Source organism: Drosophila melanogaster, chromosome 2L (genome assembly GCF_000001215.4).
Source record: "Drosophila melanogaster chromosome 2L".
Lineage (NCBI taxonomy): Eukaryota > Metazoa > Arthropoda > Insecta > Diptera > Drosophilidae > Drosophila > Drosophila melanogaster.
Window position 1 is genome coordinate 928983 of NT_033779.5, and position 21750 is coordinate 950732.

The 21750-nt window shown below is 45.1% G+C and overlaps 1 protein-coding gene across 2 annotated transcripts in view; it reads left to right on the forward strand.

Moving 5' to 3' along the window:
* Tmtc2 (Transmembrane O-mannosyltransferase targeting cadherins 2) overlaps positions 1–21750 on the forward strand; it is a 35306-nt gene that overhangs the window by 6190 nt on the left and 7366 nt on the right. The window contains exons 2-3 of one of the 2 annotated variants that reach the window (NM_134714.5): positions 1083–1441; positions 21510–21596. In NM_134714.5, the coding sequence (NP_608558.1) occupies positions 1353–1441; positions 21510–21596 (176 nt within the window). In that variant the 5' untranslated portion in view covers positions 1083–1352. The remainder of the gene's footprint in view (positions 1–1082; positions 1442–21509; positions 21597–21750) is intronic. The other variant, NM_001103578.3, reaches the window with a different exon arrangement.

The following is a 21750-nucleotide window of genomic DNA, read 5'->3' on the forward strand; positions in this document are numbered from 1 at the left end:
AAAGCCCTTTAAAGTTGCAGGCATAATGCATTTTAAATTACGCATAATTAAAATAAATGCAACAAATGATTTAAATTTATTATAATGCCAGCAAAAACACAGGAGCCCAATAACAAAGCTCGGGGAGTTGTGTAGCCTATATATGTGTCTGTCTTTGGCTGCATGTGTGTGTGTGTGTGTGTGTGGCAGGATGAATGGCAGATATATACAATAAAAGTTAATGACAATGCATAAAAGTTCATTACTGCCAGACGCACAAACAACGGGTAATTCAAAGGACCTGGAATGGGCAAGATATGCCGCAATTGTGCACTTCGAACGGGGGAAGGAGTTGCGACGGAAGATGGGACAATGGGGAATCCCGATTCAGACACGTTCAGATATTATATATCACCCGGTTGTACCGGTGGCCATTCGAATGCCACCTTATCTAGGTGGCCGGACCACAGGGAAAACAGGGGAAAATAATAACAAAACGACAGCAATCAAAGGACACGGCAGTTACACAACAACTGACCACTAATTAACCTAATTCCTAACCCCACATTCCGAATAGGTGGGGCTCCCAGTCGATCCAATTCGATTGCATCCAATTCAATGCTCTATATGGCACCAGATGGAGCGATAAACCGCCGACAGAGTCGAACGAGCATTTGGAATCCAACGAGGCCATTTATTTTTATGTTGATTATTTTGTATTTCACGTTTTTTCGGTAATTATTTATGCCAACGCGGCCCGACTCTGGAAATTATTTCAATATTAATTCAAACAAAACTTTCAATAATCCGTAATTATCGCCGAATGTAGATCAAATAATCACGTTTTAGCCGCGCTACAGCAACAACAGAAATTAATTAGGGAAAACCGAATCAGAATGGGTATTATTCGTTTTCGCCATGACACCAGGACCTCCGCATCCTGACCGGGTGTTCGTAATTGGCCAAAAATCACTGGCTGTCATCGCTCTAAATTGCACCATTTTTCCGACATGCGCTCATTTATTATAGCATACACATGTTTTTGCACCACAATTAAAGATGTGTCCCCACTAACTTGGTTATTGATTTTTTTGCTCTTGCAGGCGGCAGAAGGAGAAGGCAAATAAAACACAAACAGAAATAGATATAGATATAGAAGTTGAAGTGCAAATAGATTGGAGCAAACAAAAGACACACACATGAGCTGTGTGTCCCAAATAAAATCACATAAAATGCGACGAAATCTGCAGCATGCATTAAACAACAGCCTGGCAAACATACAATATTCAAACTAAGTGAGCTCTCGAGTCTGGCAATTCGCAAGGAAGTGCAACACCGATAAGTCTTGGTCCTCCGAACCGGATCCTGGAGAGATGCCGTCACTGGAACCCTGGCTGTGGGGCGACTCCTGTTCCTGGCTGGGGATGCTGGCGATGCTGCGGCTTCGGCTGCATAAATCAAAGTGAGTTGCACTGCCCCTATCTTGTTATGGCTCTAACGAGAAATCAAATTAATTTCCAACCTGCTATAAAGTTGTCCGGCTCGGTGGCACGCTCACCTGCCACCCCTGCCGCTCTGCTCCCCTGCTCGCCCCTTAAATTTGACTCAAGTTTTTCAATAAATTTCCACACACAACAAAAGAAACTGGGCCATAATGAAAGTCTTTGGATGGAAAGTTATTTTTCTGCGCAGATATTTATAATTTCCAGCAGGGGAAGAAACCCCCGCTTCGGCCTGACGAGGGTTTCCATTTCAAAAATGCCACTATGTACGCAAAAGTTTCGTTTGGGATTTCGAAAATAGTCACTGCCTGCTTTTGACCATCGATTTGCGCCGGGCTCTGCGGAGAGCTTTTGGCTTTAATGGAAGGCCCTCTAATAATTAGGAATTTTCCGGGGCACATGCGACTGGCTGTCAAAAATTTCATAAATGAAAGCCATAAAAGTGCGGCACGGCCGAAAAATCAATGCTGCGCCACAGCTGTTGGCTCCTCCAACCCCCGGAATTTTCCACAGCCAAGTAGTACATGACCAGCATCAATAAGTTTGGCCGGCGCACACAAACTTTGGGACAAACAGCTGGTCCTGTTCTCGGAATCGCAGTCCCCGATTTATTGACACCCACACAGAAATGCTCCGCGTCCGTCGATAATCACTGCGGCAACGTGCTGGCTGAATTCGAGGAGAAATCGAAATGGACGCGGTGCAAATTCGAGGTTAATGCACAAATAAATCTGCCACAAATTGCTGGCCATCAGAAATCACGTTTCACTTGCAAGCTGAAAAGAAGTAATAGAGTAGCGAAGAAGGAGCCAGGCATCTATGGCCCAAAATAATAATTATTAACGCTCAACTGCGTCGCAATCAACAACATTTTATCTGGTGCTGCCAAACAGTTTCCAACTTTTGCGGCCGAGTTTTGTGTCTCAGTTTCGAGCGCTCACAGCACTCTTCGTCCTTTGGCGATGCCGCTGCTGTTGTCCTTCGATATCGTGAGCCTGCTAACTTCCGATTTCCGGCGTGCGCCATGATTGAGCGCCGCTTTATTTCCTGCGGGGCGGCGCCACCAAGGACCACAAGGACACTCCCAGCGCCTGTTTGACTTTTGATAAACTTATTATGCACCCTTTAAGGACATTTTTCGGTGGTGGGGCTGTTTGGGGGTACTCACTGTTAAAGCTCGAGTTCTGAAGCTGATGGGAATTGCTGGTGAAGGTAAGGCTGTGATTCGTTTACTTCAGATTTGAGGGTGTTTCATTTGTGATGAAGTATGATTCCAAAAGCTAAAACAAAAAGCATTTCCCTGAACCTTTAAGCTCTGTCATGCATTTCAAGCATCTGAATTAGCTCTTCTAACTATAAAATCACTTTAAGGACCTTATATACTAGTACACACACCTCAAATCGAATCAGTAAGCGCCAGAGAACTAGGTGCGCGTCCAAATGGGTTGAGGATGGGGCACCTTCCTCCTCTTCCGCCTGCGGGCATCAATGTCAGTGATTTATCACAAGGCACATGGCACATAAATAAACACCAGCAGCCTTCGGGACGGAGTCGGATTTGCTGATACTTTCCGCCGGATCGGATCCCCAGCACTCCGGGTTGGATTTTTTGACAGTGCGTTGCTTTACGCATCACTAGACTTATCCTGGTCCCCAAAGGGGGGTGGGGTGGGGAGGGGTTTGATGCCCACCCCCAGCGCCCAGTTTCCTTTTCATTTGACGCTTTGTGCACTTGACTTCGGAGTCTCCTTCGCTGGCTTCGATTTGCTGCCTCTAACGACCCTCATTGTTTGACACTCGGCGTTGATTTTCGCAGGCACTGTGCTCCGCTATATCTTCGATATCGGCTCACCAGCCCCTCCCTCCTATCTATTTTCCCCGCAGGATAATGGCGAAGCGGAGTGGAGCGTCTTGGCTGGCGACATTATTTTCACTTTATTGAAAACTTGTAGCCGAAATTGATTTTCTGCGTCTCCTGGCGGCGGCGGCGTCGTCGGCGGTGGCGGCACATTCCAAACGCCCAGGGAATTGACATTGCCGCCCAGAAAACGCAGATGAACCCACCCACCCGTGGCTTTGTCTTCTGGCAAATTTATTTCGCATTTAGCTGAATGCTGGCTGGCATTCGGGCTTGCGAATTCCGCATACATTTATTTTAAAGACTGTAATTTCGTTTTATTCTCATGCTAATGTGCCCGTTCCTGACTTGCATTTGTGCAGGCGTTTTGGCGCTGGTTATTAAGTATTTATTTGCGCACATTCCGGTGCTAATGTGTTTTTTGCGGGCTCGCGATGAAATGGCAATTCCGTCTGGGCCACCACTGCACCGGCCCAAGTGGGCCAAAATCAATTTGGGCCCGAATGGCCAGCTAATTGTTGCTGCAACTCGCTTATTTCAATTTCATATCGATTCGCGGACAAAAACTATTCGCGGCTTCCGCTGCAAAAAATGCAAATTCGCACAACACAAAAGCTTAATATCAATAAATTAATATAGATGCGCTGTCGCGGGCCCTTTATTGTCCTGACTTTTCGCTGTTTTTTTTTTGTTTCTGTTTTTTAGATATCCTGGAAATACCTTTCATCGTGTTTAATGGATTGTTCAAAATGTTATAAGCTGTAGCGAACACTTAAAATTATTCAATGATTTACTGGGCTTACTGCTAAAGTATTTCTAGTATAGGTTGGCTGACTTACTAGCTTAGTTACGAACTCCATTTCCATTCCATCCTCCTGTTCGCTATCTCGGCTATCTTTTTTAGAATATTTTATTCAAATTCCACCGGACCCGGCGACCAGAACAATAAAAGCAATCAGTGCTTAAAAATCAAATTCAATTTGCGCATATTCAGCATTTTTCCGTTGGCCTTTTGTTTCTTTTCGCCTTTCGTCTCTGTCTTGTTTTGTTTTTGTTTTTGTTTTGTTTGGTTTTGTTTTTGTTTGTTGTTCTATGGCCGCAGCAAGTACTCAATTTTTTTTTTCGAAAAATTTATAACAAAAAGCGCTACCCGAAAATATGAATACCACCAAGCGGGTGGAGCGAGAGAGAGAGAGGCGATTGAAGCGAGCAGATTTCCCAAGGACGACGAAGCGAAGCGCAGAAAATGGAGTACTGGCAAATCATAAATATTCCCCGAATCAACAGAATATGATGAAAATCCATAAATCATTGTGGGGCGGCAGCGGACCCTTGGCGGAGTTGGATCTGGATTGCTGGGCGGCCGTCGTGAGTGGAAAGCCACGGCAAGGATTTCAAATGCAAATCAACTGTGTCAAAAACTTTCGCTGCCAAGTGCTCAACGACGGAGGCAACTTTCTTTTCGCCGCCTTTCTCTGCTCTGCTCAGGGCCTGAGAACAGCCACGCCCACTTGGGCCAGAGCAAACAAATAATGAAGATGAATGCAAACAGTAAAACACCAGGCAAATAGCAGAAGAGTTTCTCTCACGAGGAGCAGAGCGAGAGGAGGAGTCCTGCAAAACAGGGAACTGAACAAAATTTAAGCAAACAATGGACGTGGTGTGGGGGGCGTGGCAAGGGGTTCCACTCGAGTGCGAAAAAAGCGGCTTTTGTTTCGTTTTAATGCGATAATTTCATGCGCAAGAATTTAATGGAAAATTATTTCAGCTATTTTCATAAAATCCTTTCGCTTCGGCATTTCTCCTCCTGCAAAAGCAGGCGAAAGTTCGAAAAACGGAGCAAGCAAACTTATGCCGAGCTCAGAACAATGCATAGCAGAACTGCATAGTTCGCTTGTATCTCCCTTGGTCTTCACATGGAATCGGAACTAGCATATTTATTCTCAGGATGCTGTGGTATCTCCACCTGATATTGCCAGAACAAAAAAAAAAAAAACGAAACCTTAGATGAGTGAGTCCTAACTTTCAGCTCTAAGGAGAAAAGATCTAGGTGGGAAGCTAAAAAAGAATTCATTACTGCAGCTAAATAGGTGCGAATTTGCGAATTTGTTGCAGCCTCGAACTCTGTGCGAAATTTGCATGGAATTGGACGCAAGCAGGACACTGTGCCAACAAGGACATAAAAGCAGGAGGCAACTAAAAATTCAGCAATAAGTGCAGGACGAAGGAGCAGCAAACGAAGGAAATGGCCAGCGAATGGGGCGCGAATTTGTTGCAGCAAAGCTCTCAAATGGAATTTAATTGCCTTCTGCGATTTGGCCAGCACCTGGAGCGTAAAATTAAACGATGCCAGCTGAAATCAGGGTCCGAATCCTGGCCAGCCGAGCGTAACCCGGAACTGTTGGCCACCACACTTGTTGCTCGCCTCTTACACGTGGCTTTCACGGTGGCTTTAGCAGAGGTGTGTGCCTTCGCTCCTCGCGCTGCATCAGAAATTGTGATCACGTGCGGCCGGGGAAATAAAACGAAATAAGGCGAGTTCCCATTTCCATGGTCCCCTCGAAATATTTCCGGATGGTGCGAACAGCCAAGGCTCGAGATGAACGGACGCGGCGAACTTGTCGCCCATAAAACTTGGAATTGAAAAACTTTCTTGAAACTAGAATCGCACGCACTGCTTGCTGTGCTTCCTGTGTGTTTGTGCGAACAATTGAGACAATAGGCGGTGGTGGGGAGAAAGGGGCGTGGCAGCGGGGTGCTGTGTCGAAAGTCGAAACACTTTCGCCTGATTACAAACGCGCAAATGATGCGTGTCTAATGCGCACGGAGGCCAACGGAAGTCCCGAACAAAGGCGACCGACAAACCGCAGGGGATGGGGGTCCTGAAATCGGGTCTGTTAGGAGAGAATTTTTACATATGAATGTACACCGAGAAAAAATGTTATGTGGCTTACGGACTCCAAGCTGAGCATACTGAAACTCCACCTCTTTTCAAAACGATTTCATTTCTCTAGAGAATTATCGTGAAAATAATCAGCCAAGGATTCGTATACTACACAGACATTTCGCTCGGTGAGCCACAAAATTGTCAAATTGTCTGCTTTGCCTCCCCCCCCCCTCCGCACTGAATGTACATGTATGAGTGATGCCAGAATGTAGGCAACATATTTCGTCCGTAGAGCGAGAGGGCTATAGGAGGAAGCGAGACAGGAACAGAGCAATGACAGACAGCCTCAAGCTGCTTCCAAGAAAGCGGAGCAGGCAGAAGCCCACTTTTTAATAAAATAAATCCAGGGCCTGGCAAGCGTTTAACATATGCCCAGCCAGAAAAGGGAGCGGGAGAGATAGAGAGAGATGGGGAAAGGAAGAGAGAGAGTGAGAGAGAGAGAGAGGGAGGTGGCGAAAGAGATAGCGAACGGAGACCGACGACGGCTTGATATTAAGCGCACCAGAGATAAACACAGACAGCACTAAATTAATTCTGCTCAATTTGCATTAAAATATATGTGTGTGCGAGAGATTCCTTCTGCGAGTCTGTCTGCCTGTGTGTGTTAGTTACATTTCCGTGGGTGTCCTTGTGTCTGTGCTCTCTTCCGCTCTTTCGCATTATATGCATGCACAGTGAGAAAAGTCTATATAGCCAACTGAAGCCGAAATGTGTAAAAAATAATCAACTTACATTTAGAGGGGTCAACGAGTATACAGAGACAAAGGTCCTGTTGATTCGCAGTATATGTGCTGGCCGAGTGACTCATATTTGTTTTCAGTGCTCTGTGCAGCTGTGTGCTAGTTTATTTAATTTTAAAGCCCGACGGCTGAGCGACCAAACCTGTTTCCACTTCTGTTTCCTCTGCTTCAGCTTCCTTTGCTAACTCGCTTTTCCACCCACTTCCGCTCCGCCCTGCCCCGCTCACTCCCCTCCAATCAAGGAACTCGATGCGGTCGCACAGGTGAGCAAAAACTTTCGCACAGCTGCCTAATGACATTGTGGAGGCACTGCGTCTGTGGTCAGGTCTGCTGGCAGGAGCCACAGCCGAAAGGGGCGTACGTGGCAGTGGGCGTGCCGGGGACAGCAGCTTTCAGCAAGTGCCGGGACTGAAGGGTAGCCAGATATTCGGGCTGAGATGGCATCGGATGGCCAGACAACAAAGTATTAAAACATAAATGCCAGCAATATCAAAGCGGATGAACCGCAAAAGTGTACGCCAAATACACACACACACACAAATTTGCATACATAAGGATACGAATGGACTCGCAGCACAATGGAGGTCAGTGTTGTAGGCCATTTGCTCGGGAATTTCAATCTTTTGCCTAAGTAAGAACTTCTTATCTTCTTAAATGTTCTGCCAAATCATTCAAGTTGATCACATATATAGAAATTTGAGATTTAAAATTGAGAAAATCTTATGGAAAAAGATACTGAGTCGTTAAAACTCTATCGATCCCATTAACTTTACCGCAATTGCTTGCTCCTCAAATACACGCACAGAAGTATATGTAAACAAATTGTTACGCACTTTATGAAATGCCAAACCGAACCGAACAAAACCCGAAAGGCGGACGGAGGCTGAATTTGTGGTCTCTGCCGCCGCTCCTCTTCCCTAATTCCCCAGTTATTGTCTTTTACATCATCGCTTTACTTAGCATAAGTACAGGCAGAAGCAACAACAAATTGCCGCCCCCGAAAACGCCTCTTCTACCCAGAGGCGTACGTTTGTTGGTTGGGGGAGGGGACACCAGTTTACTCCAAGGAGTGAGCTTTGGAGAAGGAAGCATCGCAGTTTTAAGATTCTCTTGACTTGAGCACTGAAGAATTTGCTTATGGTTAATAGAATGATATTGACTAAAAGGATGCTCCCCTTTTGTGGCACGCCGCTGACTTTTTGTGTACTCGGCTGTGTTGTTGCCGGCTTTTCGTGCTGCGCCGCATGAAACCGCCTGACACCGCCAGTGAAAGCAACTCCAACACATCCAGTCCGAGCTCCTTTCTGCCATTGTTAACATTTATTTTTATTTTATGCACTCACACCCTCGGTAAGCACCCCGAATGGTGGATACCCAGCAGCACCCCTGGGCGCCTTGAGCTCCAAATAAGTATGCACAGCACGGGGCAGACTCCGATTCCACTGCTTTCCCGCTCCCAATTCCGAGTTAATATTATTGACTGCTTTCCTGGGATGTTCTTAGCCGCCATTCGCCGCCTTTTTCGGCGTGTGCGTGAGCGTGCCAAAGCCAATATTTAGCTAATGGTCTTCATATTTTAAATATTGGAGCAAGGGATCCAGGGAGCGGGGAGGCGGGCCAAAGCCACTGGCAAACTTTAAAGACCCAAAAACAGAGAAGGGGAGCGAAAACACAAATTTAACGCAGGAACAAATGGGGGATGCGATGTGCGAGTGTAAAATATTTAAATTAAACTGCAAACGAAAATACACACGCACACACATATACTTGTACACAATGCAATTTCATTTTCGACCATAAATTGCGCGCATGTGAGAAGTTGTTGCTCCCATTTTTACGGGTTTATTTATATTTGGTTTGTTATTGTTGCCACTGTTACAGTTGCCTATTTATTTGCAAATGTCACGAGTCGGACGGAATGAGCGGCCAAAACGGGGCGTAATGGGCGTGACAGATAAAAGTAAATTTGTTGATTATTGTTTTTTGCACACTTCAAACACGATAAATAATTAAGCGCAACTACAGGCGAACTTTGCTTGCGGTTTGAGTGGCAAGTGCTGGGGGAGCAGCCCCGTCCAATGGGCTTAAAGGGTGGCCTCTCCTCCTCCAAAGTGCAAATCTTTGCCAGCAGTCAACAGCAGCAGCAGGAGCAGCAGCAGCAGCACTGCAGCAGCATCGAATAAACCATGAAAATGTTTTGCCAGCCACAAGCAACGAAACAAGCAGAACGCATTACCATATGTGCCTGCAACAACAGCAAGAGCAACAGTAACAAATGACAATTTCAACAAAGCACTATAGGCAAACGAAAGCAAACAGGACAAACCGAAGCGAACCTAGGAAAAATGCAACTCTTGCATATTTGGAACAAGTGAATTGAGCGGGGTGGTGGGTGGTCTGGGTGGTTTGGTATATGGAATAAAGTTATATTGATGTCAAACATGCGCAAAAAGGAACAGAAACAAAACCCGAAAAAACAATCAAGTATGTGCTGCAAGGCCTGGGGTATGCTCGAATTTGGAGCATTTCAGTGATGAGTTGTTCTAAAAAAATAAGTGAATGAAAATAAAAGGAATACTTCAATTTCGTATGTGAGAGGAAAAAAACTGGCGCCCACTGTGGGGCATTTTATTTCAAATCCTAAATTTAGTATTAAAATTCAATTTACAAATTTCTTTAGAGTTTCCACCTGCATCTGAGATTTATTGATAGCCTGTAGATAGCTGATTGGTCTGAAAATACTACTTTCGCTATACCGTGTAACTTAGTGAAAGGATCTTGTTCTAGGTTAGCAATTATTGTGCACTCTTTTTTGCAGCCTTGGGTGTACAGGTAATGGGCACAAAAAGTTAAAACCTGCTGCTCTTTTGTTACCAAAACATCGTCGACACAAAAGCCGCCCAAATAACTGAAACTGGAACGCCGAGAGGCTGTATAGTAGAATAATAGAACCCAAACCCTTTCCCAAGCAATGCAAACGATTTTCAAACTGGGCGTATACGTAATCTGCCATGAACCAAATATGTGATGCGAGCTGTTGGCCAAGAGGGAAACAGAAGCGAAGCGGGGTGCTGCCACAATTGTTGACGGCCCGGTTGGCTGGCAAAGTGAGCAAGTGGGCCGAAATCGAGGACACACACGGGGGGAAGAATTTGTGCACTCGAAAATCGCTGAAATCGCTGGCAAAATGATTTGTCCACGTTACCCGCTTTTACCCCAGAGCTATGCAATCATCTTTTTTCGTTGGCGCTTTTTTGTTTTCTTTGCCTAATTGACGACACCCTAGCGCATATGCCACTGCCTGTGCATACATTTTAATTTGTTTACTTTGCGCCCATTGTTGTCGATGGTGGGGCAGATGGGCCAGGTGGACTTAGCCGAGGTGCCAGGCACGGCACCCACACATGGCCTGGCTAAATACACTTTTACGTGACTCGACGACATCAGCAAGCGGCATTTATGGGTGGAAAACCCACGGGTGGAGCAAGTTGTGGAGTCGAGTGCCTTGGAATCGAAGCATATCGTTGCCGGTGCAGTTCAGGATGGATAAATCCTTTCCTGGCCTTAAGCTAATTTCCCCAGCCATCGGTTTAAAGCTGACGCATCGCAAAACGAATTTCCTGCCTCCACATTGACACTGATTTCATTTCAGCCAGTGGCAAACGGTCGCGTTTCAATGGCAGCCCCATAAAAGACACCATCATCCAAGGGTTTTGCAACGGGTGGCGGGGAAGAGCGGAAAGCACGAGCAATGCAAGTTAATGCAAAACGCGGCATTTAACACTTTTGAAAGGAAGCTCCCCTCTTTTCACAACCACCCCCCCCCCCCCCCTTCGCAATGCTCATATATTTTTTCCGGACCCCCGAAACCTCTACCTCCTGACCAGGCATTCATTCACTGTGAGTCAGCCACACTATGGCCCTATAAAATGCTTACAAAATGTTGTTTTATATGAGAATCCCCTTCAAGCACACACACACACACACTGACTCACTCACACACAGGCACTGCAGCTGAATGCCAGTGTGTGTGTGTGCGTTTGTGTGGGAATTGCATTTTACATGTGACGCACGTGTGCAACAACAGAGCCAACAAAAACAAACTCGGCCCGAGGCAACAGAGGTAGAGAAATCCGGGACTGAGAGAACAGTCGAGAGATAAGCGGAAAAACGATGCCAAAATACCCTTTTTTTAAACTATTCATATTTTACGAAGCTCTAGTACCAAAAGGTGTTTTTTGAGTATTTTGCGCACAAAAAAAGATCAGCTATTGGGGTTAAATCTAGTGTTGTGTAGTGTTGTAAATATCTAATAATAAATAAAGAATTTTCAAAGTAATCGAAAGCTTATCACATATGGGGAAAACTTCAAGTTTTATTGAGGATATAGTAGATACTCCAAAAGCCCTTCAGCTAGTCAGGATCCATGAATATACCTCTCAGGAAAGAAAGGGCATAAAAAGCATAAATCGCTTCACATGCGCAAACAAACTGCCTGCACCGCTTCCCTCTCCCTTCCTTTTCCACCGCTCTTCCACTGGCTTTTCCTCTTTTCCCGCCCGGCTTTCGTGTGTGTGTGTGTGTCAGCACTCATTAGGATTAATTTTCCGGTTGCAGCATAAACTGAAGCTTACAGACAAGACACAGAAGGGTATGAAAGGATATGAAAGGACTACACAGCAAAAAAGATTGTTTTACAATTTTTAGTCATGCGGGATGCGGGTAAATGTGGCAGAATTGTTTGGAAAACTATCTATTGGATGCTAGCGAGAAGATATTTTTCCCGGTGTACCCTCAAGTGTTGAATGCGTCCGTCAGCCTTCAAACGTAATAAAAAGAGCGGCGCAGAGACCACTCTATCCATCTCCCTCTGTCTCTGGGCAAAAAAAAAAGAAATAGTTAAACTGCATAAAATTTAATCAAGAGCGTTGAATGTCAGCCCTGGCAATGGCAGCAAGGAAGAAGCAGAGAAGGCCGAACACACGACGAACACGTAAACGAGCAAAATGACATTTTATCATCAAAGGTGGGCCAACAACAGCCAGAGATGGAGGTAGAGATAGATATGGAGATAGAGATAGAAAGAGAGATAGTTGCAGGGGGGGGGGGGGGGAAAGAGATGGGGATAAGTCGGGATAGAGACAGACAGATAGATGGAGCGGGGTGGTGGGGTGGTGTAACCCACAGAGAATCGAGAACCATTTTGTGTGCGCTGAAGGATAACCTACATTTTACTTTTCAGTTTTTAGTTTGCCTTTTTATGCACGTGTGTGTGTGTGTGTTGGCCAGACTATAGAGCCATCTGTCTCTGACTGCGTAGGGCTATGTGTATGTGTGTGTGTGTGTGGAATGACAAAGCAAAACTTTCCAATTAACTTTGATTAAAAAGTTTCCACTATCGCCCTGCAATGTAAACATGAAAAATTTGTTTGAATTAAACTGCTGGCAGTCAGTCTGTAACGGGGCGGCTGTAGGTGTGTGGGATTGTGGGCGTGGCAGGTGCACATAAAATCAATTTGCAATAAAATCAGTAAGTTGTATTTGCCCATCTCAAACATGGCCAGGAAAAGCGGATGGGAGAAATACGGTGAATACTGAGAGATGGATCGGAATGGCTGTTAAATCGACAATTAGTCGTGGTTCTCTGACGATTTCGGGTTTTACAATCCAACTGAAACATTAGATGTTTTTTTTTAGAGTTTTGTTGTAGTATTTTAATAAAGAGGGTTTTGTTCTCTGCACCGAATATTTGTAATTGGCGTTTTGGACTCCTTGCCTCTTCTGACTGGTTACATCATCGATTAAATAACGCTAGGAAGGCGAACTGCAGGCCAAGCCGAAATAAGAGCCCGTTATCCGCGAATGAGGCAGCCGCATAATGGACAGTTGGCCACAACCGCAGGACCACCACAGATATGCCAATCCATCCCCACGCACACACACACACACACACACATACGCACAACAATTGCAATCCCCAGTGCACTGGTGTGTGTGCGCTCTATATTGTGTAAATTTGCAATATTTGTTTTCATTTCATTCACTTAAAATGCTGTGCTTGGCATGCAGCAAGCGAAAGAAATCACAGATAGAGAAAATGTGAAAAACATTTACGCACAGATATAATATATAGTAAATTGCGTACTTCCACCGACAAGTTTGTTTATTTTGAAATACCAAATGAAAACCCATGGAAAGCTTAACACATGTGGTGTATATATTTGCCAATAGCAATGCGCCGCTAAGTCTAATTAGCAATTTCATTTACAAATCTAGTGCAAACATATTTCATTTTCCAATCTGCTCGGCAAACACAGCCCCAAATAGTTTGCCTGGCAAATAGCATGAAATGCGGAAAAGCTCACATTTTTTCATTGTGCACTGGCTATGCTGCATGCGCTTGTATCTTGCAAACGTCGGGGTCACCACCTGCAACGCGTTCGAAGGGTTTTGGCGTGAGCTGCCTCCTCGATCACCACGTCGCCGCAAATGGCACATCAATTACATTCTTACATTTCATAGCAGATACAAATTTGCAACAGCAAACTGCTGGCCACCAGCATTTAGTGGATGGAGCCCCAATCCACCGTCCGCCAATCCTGTTTATTTGACTGTTTGCCCGCACTGTGTTCCATATCTGTATTTGTATCTGCATCTGTATCTATATCTATCTGTATCAGTATTTGAATCTGAATCTGCACCTGCATCTCTGGTCCTGGTTTAGCCCGCACATGACGAGCATTTTTGCACAATGGCAAAAATCTGTCGGTTGTCAATTTGCATGAGTGTGAGTTAGAGCGATATTGCAATGTGCATTATTTTGGCAATGGAATCCGGCAGCTGCAGGTGCCATACATCTTCATTCTCTACACTGGGTTTAGAGCATTGTGATTTTAATACTAAGTTAAATAAATGGCTGAAAATATTTATTAAATTTATATTTAAATCTATAACGCACTTTAGCGTTGGGTACTTTAACTTTGAACAAATATTTTTCAAGCGAGCGCTAAATTTTCTGCTGCAAAAAAGCATTTTTGCAAGTGCACTGAGGTCAGAAGACCGCTCCGTTTGCATTGCGAATCAATCGCTTTGAATGATTGATAGAAATGTTTGCGATATACATTTGCCAGCTGGCGCACTGGCAGCACACATCGATCGATGCGGAAACTCGCCCTGGGCACAGTGCGAAAAAATTACACATACGCCCCATGTGCGGAGGAGCGCGTGACAAATTTTAACGCTCCGACGCGCCGCTCGTTGGGGGTTTTATGCCGCTGGCGAAAGGGGCAGGCGAATGGCGCAACATAGAAGGCACCTAATAATGCTGCGGCATTAAAAACCCATAAAAGGAATCGCGACTTTGATGCGGGGCTGCCTTAAAGCTGCCTTTTCCGTGCTTTCCATTCCCATTTCCACTTTCTTGCAGGACATTAAAAGTTCGCTCGGGAAAAAACCCTTTTCTTGCGGATGTCGAATCTGCGGTGAGTCTTCAGTCGTTGGCTGGCCCTTTTCGGGGACTTAATAAATAATTTGGCCAGCAAAAAATTGATGCTTCAATAAACTTGGGACCGGCTTACCTTTTGGAACTCCAGAAATAATCAAGTTTGCACAGCAGCGCTGAAAGCCACACAAACTTCAATGAGCGCCAAACGCACTTCAAAAATTGTTTGGCAGCTCCTACTTTTGAGCTCATATTTCACCCGGGTTTGAGCCTTTTCTCCGCCCGCCCCTCAAACATGAACGAGAGTTGGCCAAAAGTAAATAATGAGTGATAGACAGGGGATTGGGAATGAAAGTTGGTCAACCTGAAAACTGGCTCGTCCGATTGCAGTGGAAAGACAGATTTCTCCTTAAACTCAACCGAATCGATTCGTGGAAGATTTCCGACTATTTGACTATTAAATCATGGAAAACGATAAAGTTACTAAGTAGTTACCATTATGGTAAGTGGGACCTTTAAGCTGCAAAGTTAAGCTTAAAGCAACTCAATGACGGCAGCATTAGTTAAGTCCGGGATCATTTATTTCCGGGGATTATCCATTTATGAGAACTATGGGTATTGCATCCACTGCGGTTTCTGCGTGTTCGCGGCTGATATACGTTTGCCAAATCCGCAGACTGCGTTTAGAGTGCACTATTTTATGGGGCATCATTGTGGCATGTGGATGCCGTTTTTTTCTTTTCTTTTTTTCGCCAGCTTCCTTTTTTTTTATTTTATTTGTTGTCGGAACGTGGGTTGTTTGTTTGTTTCGCAGTGTTTGCCTGTCGGTTCTGCATAAATTGCGGTGTGCGAGAGGACTCCCCGCTTTTCCCACTCCTGCGCCGTGAGCGCTGAAACAATAAACAACGTGACTTATCACATTGCGTAACTTGTGATTTAATTGGATTTATGCCCACGTACGATGCGAGGCAGCAAGGGAAAATTGCAGTTCGGGAGCATTTCCGCTCAATTTTATTGCAACTGCAGCCGGCAACACCGCCCTCTCCATCCACAGATCCACGTGACTTGTGTAATGTCCGAAAATCGGTACCCAATCGGATTTGCCATTGATTGTGGTTGTGCAAAGTTTTTAATTATGTTTGCGGTTAGCAATTGGATTTCTTTCCTGGTCCCATACCCGAACTCGGGAATCCACAGGACGCGGGACACCTGATGGGTGTAAACATGGTTGGTTAAATTATTTCATAAGAGCCACGGCAGAAATGCGTGTATTACTTTTTTGTATCCTCCCGCTGCCAGTTAATATTTCGATTTGCACAGTTTTGCATCCTGTTCGGGGAGTTTCCTCCGGGTTGTTTGAGATACGCGTCAAAACGTTAAATATTCGATGCCCACTATTAAAATGCCACAAAAAATGGGTAGCCTCGTCGGAAACTGGTGGTGCAAGTGCAACAGTATCGCAAATATTTACCACACACAGTAGGAGCAAATGGACAAATTCTGCACTCGTACACGGAGAAAAAGGATTAGGCATGTTTAACAGTTTGAAATGTGCATAGTGCATTTGGGGAATTCGAATACAAATTCAGATAAACCCAACACTTTAACTTTGTTTATTTGAAAAATAAATCATTATTCACAATTTTGATACGATTTATTCCTACAATTTTCTTTAGTGCAGCAAAGCGGTCAAATCAAATGAGCGCCAACATGGCGTATGCGTAATTATAATTATGTAATGCAAACAGCACAAAGCGCACACAGACACACACACAGACACAAACCCAGGGATACACAAACAGACAGACAAACACACAGTCAGGGCAGACAGAAGAGGCACACACACACACACACATAGGCACATGTCATTTTAATTAGCATATAGAGCAACACGCATACGCCACGTTGGTCGTCGGACTCAATTTCAAGGCACTTGGCATTTGGACATCCCAGTTATAATTGTTCAACAGGCTTACGCAGATGATGGGGTAGGTAGGCTGATGGTGGAGGGGGGGGGGTGTAGTGGCACGACAGTTGCGCATTCAATTAACGCAGCTCAAATACACACGCTCACTTACGCACACTATCATACTATTCGTAACTAGGCCGCAGCTTCTCATTTTCCGCCGCATTTTCCCACCGCCCAATTTTCCCCAACATTGCGATTATCGAGACTCTTTGGATTCCGCTTTTTGGGTTTTGCCGTTGTTTTTCGGGCGCCAAAACATTTTGGCATAGTAAATCCGAAGCATCCTTCCTCCCCAAAAAGCCCTGTTAAGTGCTTTGCGTGTGTGTGTGTGTGCCAGCGAATACATAATTAAACGATTCACAGTTTTGGGCATTTAAATTAAATTATGGCTGTGAAGTGTTGAGCGGGAAATGGGGAAAGTGCCCGGCGAAACTCGAGAGCGTATCGAGCTCTGTTAATTGACAGATGCTAATTATTACCTAATTATTATTTATGCGCGGCTGAAGGAGCTGTCTGTCGGGATAGCTTTCTGTTTGGGGCATATACCATTAATTTAAATACAATATCTTACGATAGGGAAATGTTAATTTGTTCAATAAGAGAAAGATTCCTGAATAGTTGCCATAACATCTCCTAGGAACTATCTATTATCGAAATGCCGAAATAGTTCCTGATCGAAGCTTCGGCTTCGTATTCAAATCTCGTCGCAGTCTAAGCCTCGAAGCGGAACTGCGGCACTTTCATAATTCGCCAAAAGCCGCTCAGACAGGTTTTCACGGGAAAATTCGGGGTGCAGCTGCAATTGTACGAACCGTTGGGCAAATGTTCAACGAGTTATAAAACCGAAACTCGGGGAAAACCCCCGAAAGCGAACGAAAACTTTACTGCAGGGCCAAAATATGAAAAGTTTCCCTCAAACAGCCACGCCCCCGAAAGGCGAGTGTGTGTGTGTGTGAATTGGCATGTGTTATGCATGTGTGTGTGAGTGTGTGTGTAGGGGGCGGAAGAACTGCCTTTTTGCGATTAGCATAAAACTGCCAAAAAGCCTGAGTCTGTCCCTGGCTTTGGTTGGAATCTGACTCTGACACTGAAAGAAATTTCCGTTTTCTTGCAAAATTAAAACATGCAATTAAATCTGATTGACCCATATTTAATAAGTGCGCCCTTTAGGTTCTAGTACTAGACAACTTTAGGTTGATCATGCTATAATTATCCTAAATAAGTAATGTAAATGATTCTTCGAGTGCATTTGAAGGCAATAAACATTTATACTGCCTCTCTGCTCCAAGAGACACCCACAGAGCTCAGCTCGGGTTCTAAATACCTCAAAAAATATTGGCAGCAGCAAGGGCAGTCCGCTCCCAACGAAAACTGACCGGAAAGTCGGCCGAACTGCATCCACAATGTGCCCAACGGACTTGGGACTCCGCACTACGGACTTCGGACTCCGGACTCCGGAATACTGACTCCGATCCTCTTCCACTTGGATTTCGACTTGTTTGCATGTGTTGCGCACTTGCTGTGAGGCTTACCTTGCACATTCGCACTCACATATAGGAGGAAGGTGTTTTTTTTTTTTTGTGAAAATAGAGGGAGTTTCTGGGGTTGGGGCAGTCGTATTTGGCAAGCTAAACGAGTTTAGTTGGCCAAACATTATCATAACTTGGTCGTTTGCAAGCCGCAATGGTGTAATCGTTTCATTTTTAAAACGTTTTCGGCATTTTTACGGTATTTTCCCAAAATGGCTGCCTTTCCGTTCATTATTTTGATGTCCGGTTGGGCAGGAGGGCCCAATGAATGGCGTATGGAGTAGAGTGGCAAGGGGAAGCCCCAAAACTACCGCTACCCATTCAGAGTGCAATGTGTGGGCCAACCGGACAACGCTGCATACCGCATAATAATAAACTTTCACTTTTGGCAGGTTTACTCAACTGTAGTGTGCCCTTTTCAGCCTTATTCGACAGCAATTTAAGCGGCAAATGATTACCTTTCGAGGGAGTGGAAACGAAAAAAAAAGTATGCCCAAGTTTCTGTGGGCGCTGAGGGTGGTTTTAACCCCTTTTCAGAGGGGCCAATGCCGGCCGCAGGTGTCGGCATATAATTAATTTTATGCATAATCAAGCAAAGTGAAATAAAAACGCCTATTAATTATAGTTTTTGCTGCCAGCCCTAAATAACTTTATTCGTGTGGGGTGTGTATGCAGGGAAATTAATTCAATGCGCTTAAATTTCACGTCTATTAGTCTCCGGGGTCCTATGCCTGCTTCTAATTTCCATACTGCCACTGCTGCTTTTGGCATTTGGGCCATCCAACGCCACTCGCCGGGCAATTAATTTAGAATTTTAATACCCAAAGTCGCCGCTGCCGGCTAATTGTGGCCTGCAGAGTGACCCTGGCCTGGTGATGCCTCGCACCAAGCTACACAGATAAAAAATCGATAAGAACTTAATATGTACATATGCTATATTTATAGCCAATTATTGCATTAAATTATTCGATTGATCCAAGTTAGCTTGAGGAGTTATGTACTCCCTTCGAGAAAGCAAAGAGCGCATTATAATTGAGATGGGGTTATCGGGAACTCACTGCTACCACTTCATAAAGATCGATTCGAACTTTAAAGGGACGGCTCGGGTTTGGGTTCCAGCTGCATCCGGGGGAAAACCAAGAGTTAAGCGACCTTCTGTGGGTGAACATTAGGTGGGAACTTTGGCGGTGCCAGGGAAACACCTGCCCGAACGGAAGCGGAAACTGTCAAAGGCACAACAAACAAACGCAGCGATGAAAAAACACCAACTGTGTGGGGGAGTGGCAGCCGGCGAAGGCAAAAAAAAAAAAAGAAAAACCATTAGACGACACAATTTACTAGGTCAGCAGCAAAGGATGGCAGGTGGCAGGGCAATAAAAACAAAAGTGCCAACTGGCATGAGCCAAGTGGAATAGCAAGGAAAATGGCAAGTGCCAGGACTCGAACTTGTGTGCAAACAGTTTAAAGTGCGACGATGGCGGCAAGTAATAAGACAAAGTGGAAATTTAATCAACAATAAACCTGAAGCTGTTAAATAGGCAAACACAAGGAAGCAAGCTGGAGAGCTGGTGAGCCCATGAAAATTGAGACAATGAAAAGCCCGTTATTTATGCGGTGGCCAGGCTAATTACGAAAATAAAACATGATTTATGGCCCAAATGAGCCGTGATGTGTGCCCGCGTGGCTGGAACGCTGAGAACAGCAAGATTGAGTGGAAGGAAGGAGTGGAAATGTTGCGGCTCCATGCAAACAAAGGACCTTCTTCCTCAGCTTGTGGGGCCTATTATTTGTGGATAATTGGTATGCGAGTCGTTCGCCTAGTGAGATGACAAGTTGCGAGTGATAGTCCCGAGATGAGATGGCCTCAAGTCAATGGCTCGGAAGTGAACTACAGGCAAATCAATCAGGCAAACACCCACAAAGGCATAGGAAAGAAAAGGAAAAGAACTCGGGGCCAAGCTCATCATTATGGCTCATTAGCAAAGCAATTTTAGCGGGTGCGACTACAGTAAATGTGCGTGTCTCCCTCCGCTTTGCGACTTGCTCGCATATTGAATGCTGCTAATTTGGCCCTAAGCCGCTCAGGACCAGGACCTCGTGCATAATGCCAAATCTCTCAGTGTGTCAACGTCGACAAAACTATGCCGCCCACTTAGCCATCCCTTCATAAGACTTAGCGAGGCCTAAGCCAACTGCTTATTGCTCGCATGTACGAGCTTCTGGGTCGAAAAAGGCAAGTTGAGAGGCGCTGATGTTGCGCAATTTGGCCCGACTGGGTGAAATAGTTCAATCTGAATCTTGGGATTCCACATTGAATCAGGCTTTATGTACTTTTTAGCCTTTAAGATCAATTTGACAAGTAGGGCTTACTTCAGTGTACCTGCTTACCCTTGAAGTGATTTGAAAACTGATTCATTCGTGTATTATCGATTCAATGAATAGGTAGTTACTCTAAGTTAATCGAAAGCACCTATGCTACCACATTCAGCAACAGGACATGAAAGGAATCGGGAATGGCATCATGTGGCTGCGGTTCCCGGGATCTCATGGGTCCATTATTCCGGGGAGAAGCCAAGGACTCTTGCTGCACACGCACATGCTGGCTTACGGACAAACATCGCCACCGAGGCTTGTTGATAGCCCTTATTGTCTGCAACTGCTGCTACTCTTAGTGCCAACGATTCAGGAGGGGTGGGCATAGGATGTATCTCGGGGTTTTGGCTTTGAGGGGGGGGGGGGGGAGGGTTGGTAGTCCGGCGTGTTGACGTTGGCAACCGCAGCAACAAATGTGCATAGAGTCGGCAGCTGGGGCAGACTGCAAGTGGGGTGGGCGGGATAAGCAAATGCAACAGCAACAGACTGCTGGCTCTCATTATGTGTAATGGCTGTGGCAACATCATCAACGGGCAGTAAGCAACAACAAAGGCGGCACAACAACTGCTGTCAGGGAGTCCGAAATGACAACAATGCGCCAAAAAGGAGGAAGTCATGAATGCAATTTACCTGTACGTTGCCACCCGATTCCGAAAGGAATGAAAAGCCAGCGGAAAGCGAAGGAAAAGCAGAGGAAAAGCTACTGCCAGCAGTTACTTACTGCCGCTGGCAGCAGCAACAAAGGCCGGCCACGAATCCCCGTAATGGGAAATATGATCCGTCCACAGTTGCAAAACAGGACTGCAAAAGGATCTCGGATGAATGTCACAACTTTTGCCCGTCGCCCAGCTTATTATACAAGATGTACACTCGAAAAAGATGAATGAAAAATCCGTACTTATTTTACGTTATTAGCCCTCGTTAGTCGGACTCGTTAAAGCTTCGATCGAAATCAAAAGAATCGCGTATTCTTGTGTATTCTATTCTATAACATCTCGATATACTCTTGAGCATTATATTCATTGTTTTGGACTTGTCTCGGCATCAATTTAATTTGTAATCTAACCGATAAGACCCCAACTTTGCCAGAACACTTTATTCAGAGATAGTTTACGTAATAGCTTGTGGATAAGCGGAAAACTAATCGATTCGTCTCTCCCTTCTCTTCCAGCATGGACTTCACGTGCCTCTTCTGCTGCAGCCTGGCCTTCGTCTTGTATCTGAACACTCTGGGCGCTGGCTTCGTCTACGACGACAGGTAAGAGTCATTATGCCTGAGAAATCGGGGGAGAAACGTTCAAGCTTCCAGGCAAATTTATTAAAGTTGCGATAGCGTAGCCTGAATTGCGTTACGTTGCAAAAAAAAAAAAAAAAAAAATGAGGAGGAAAGGAAAGTGAGTCGTGTTGGCTGG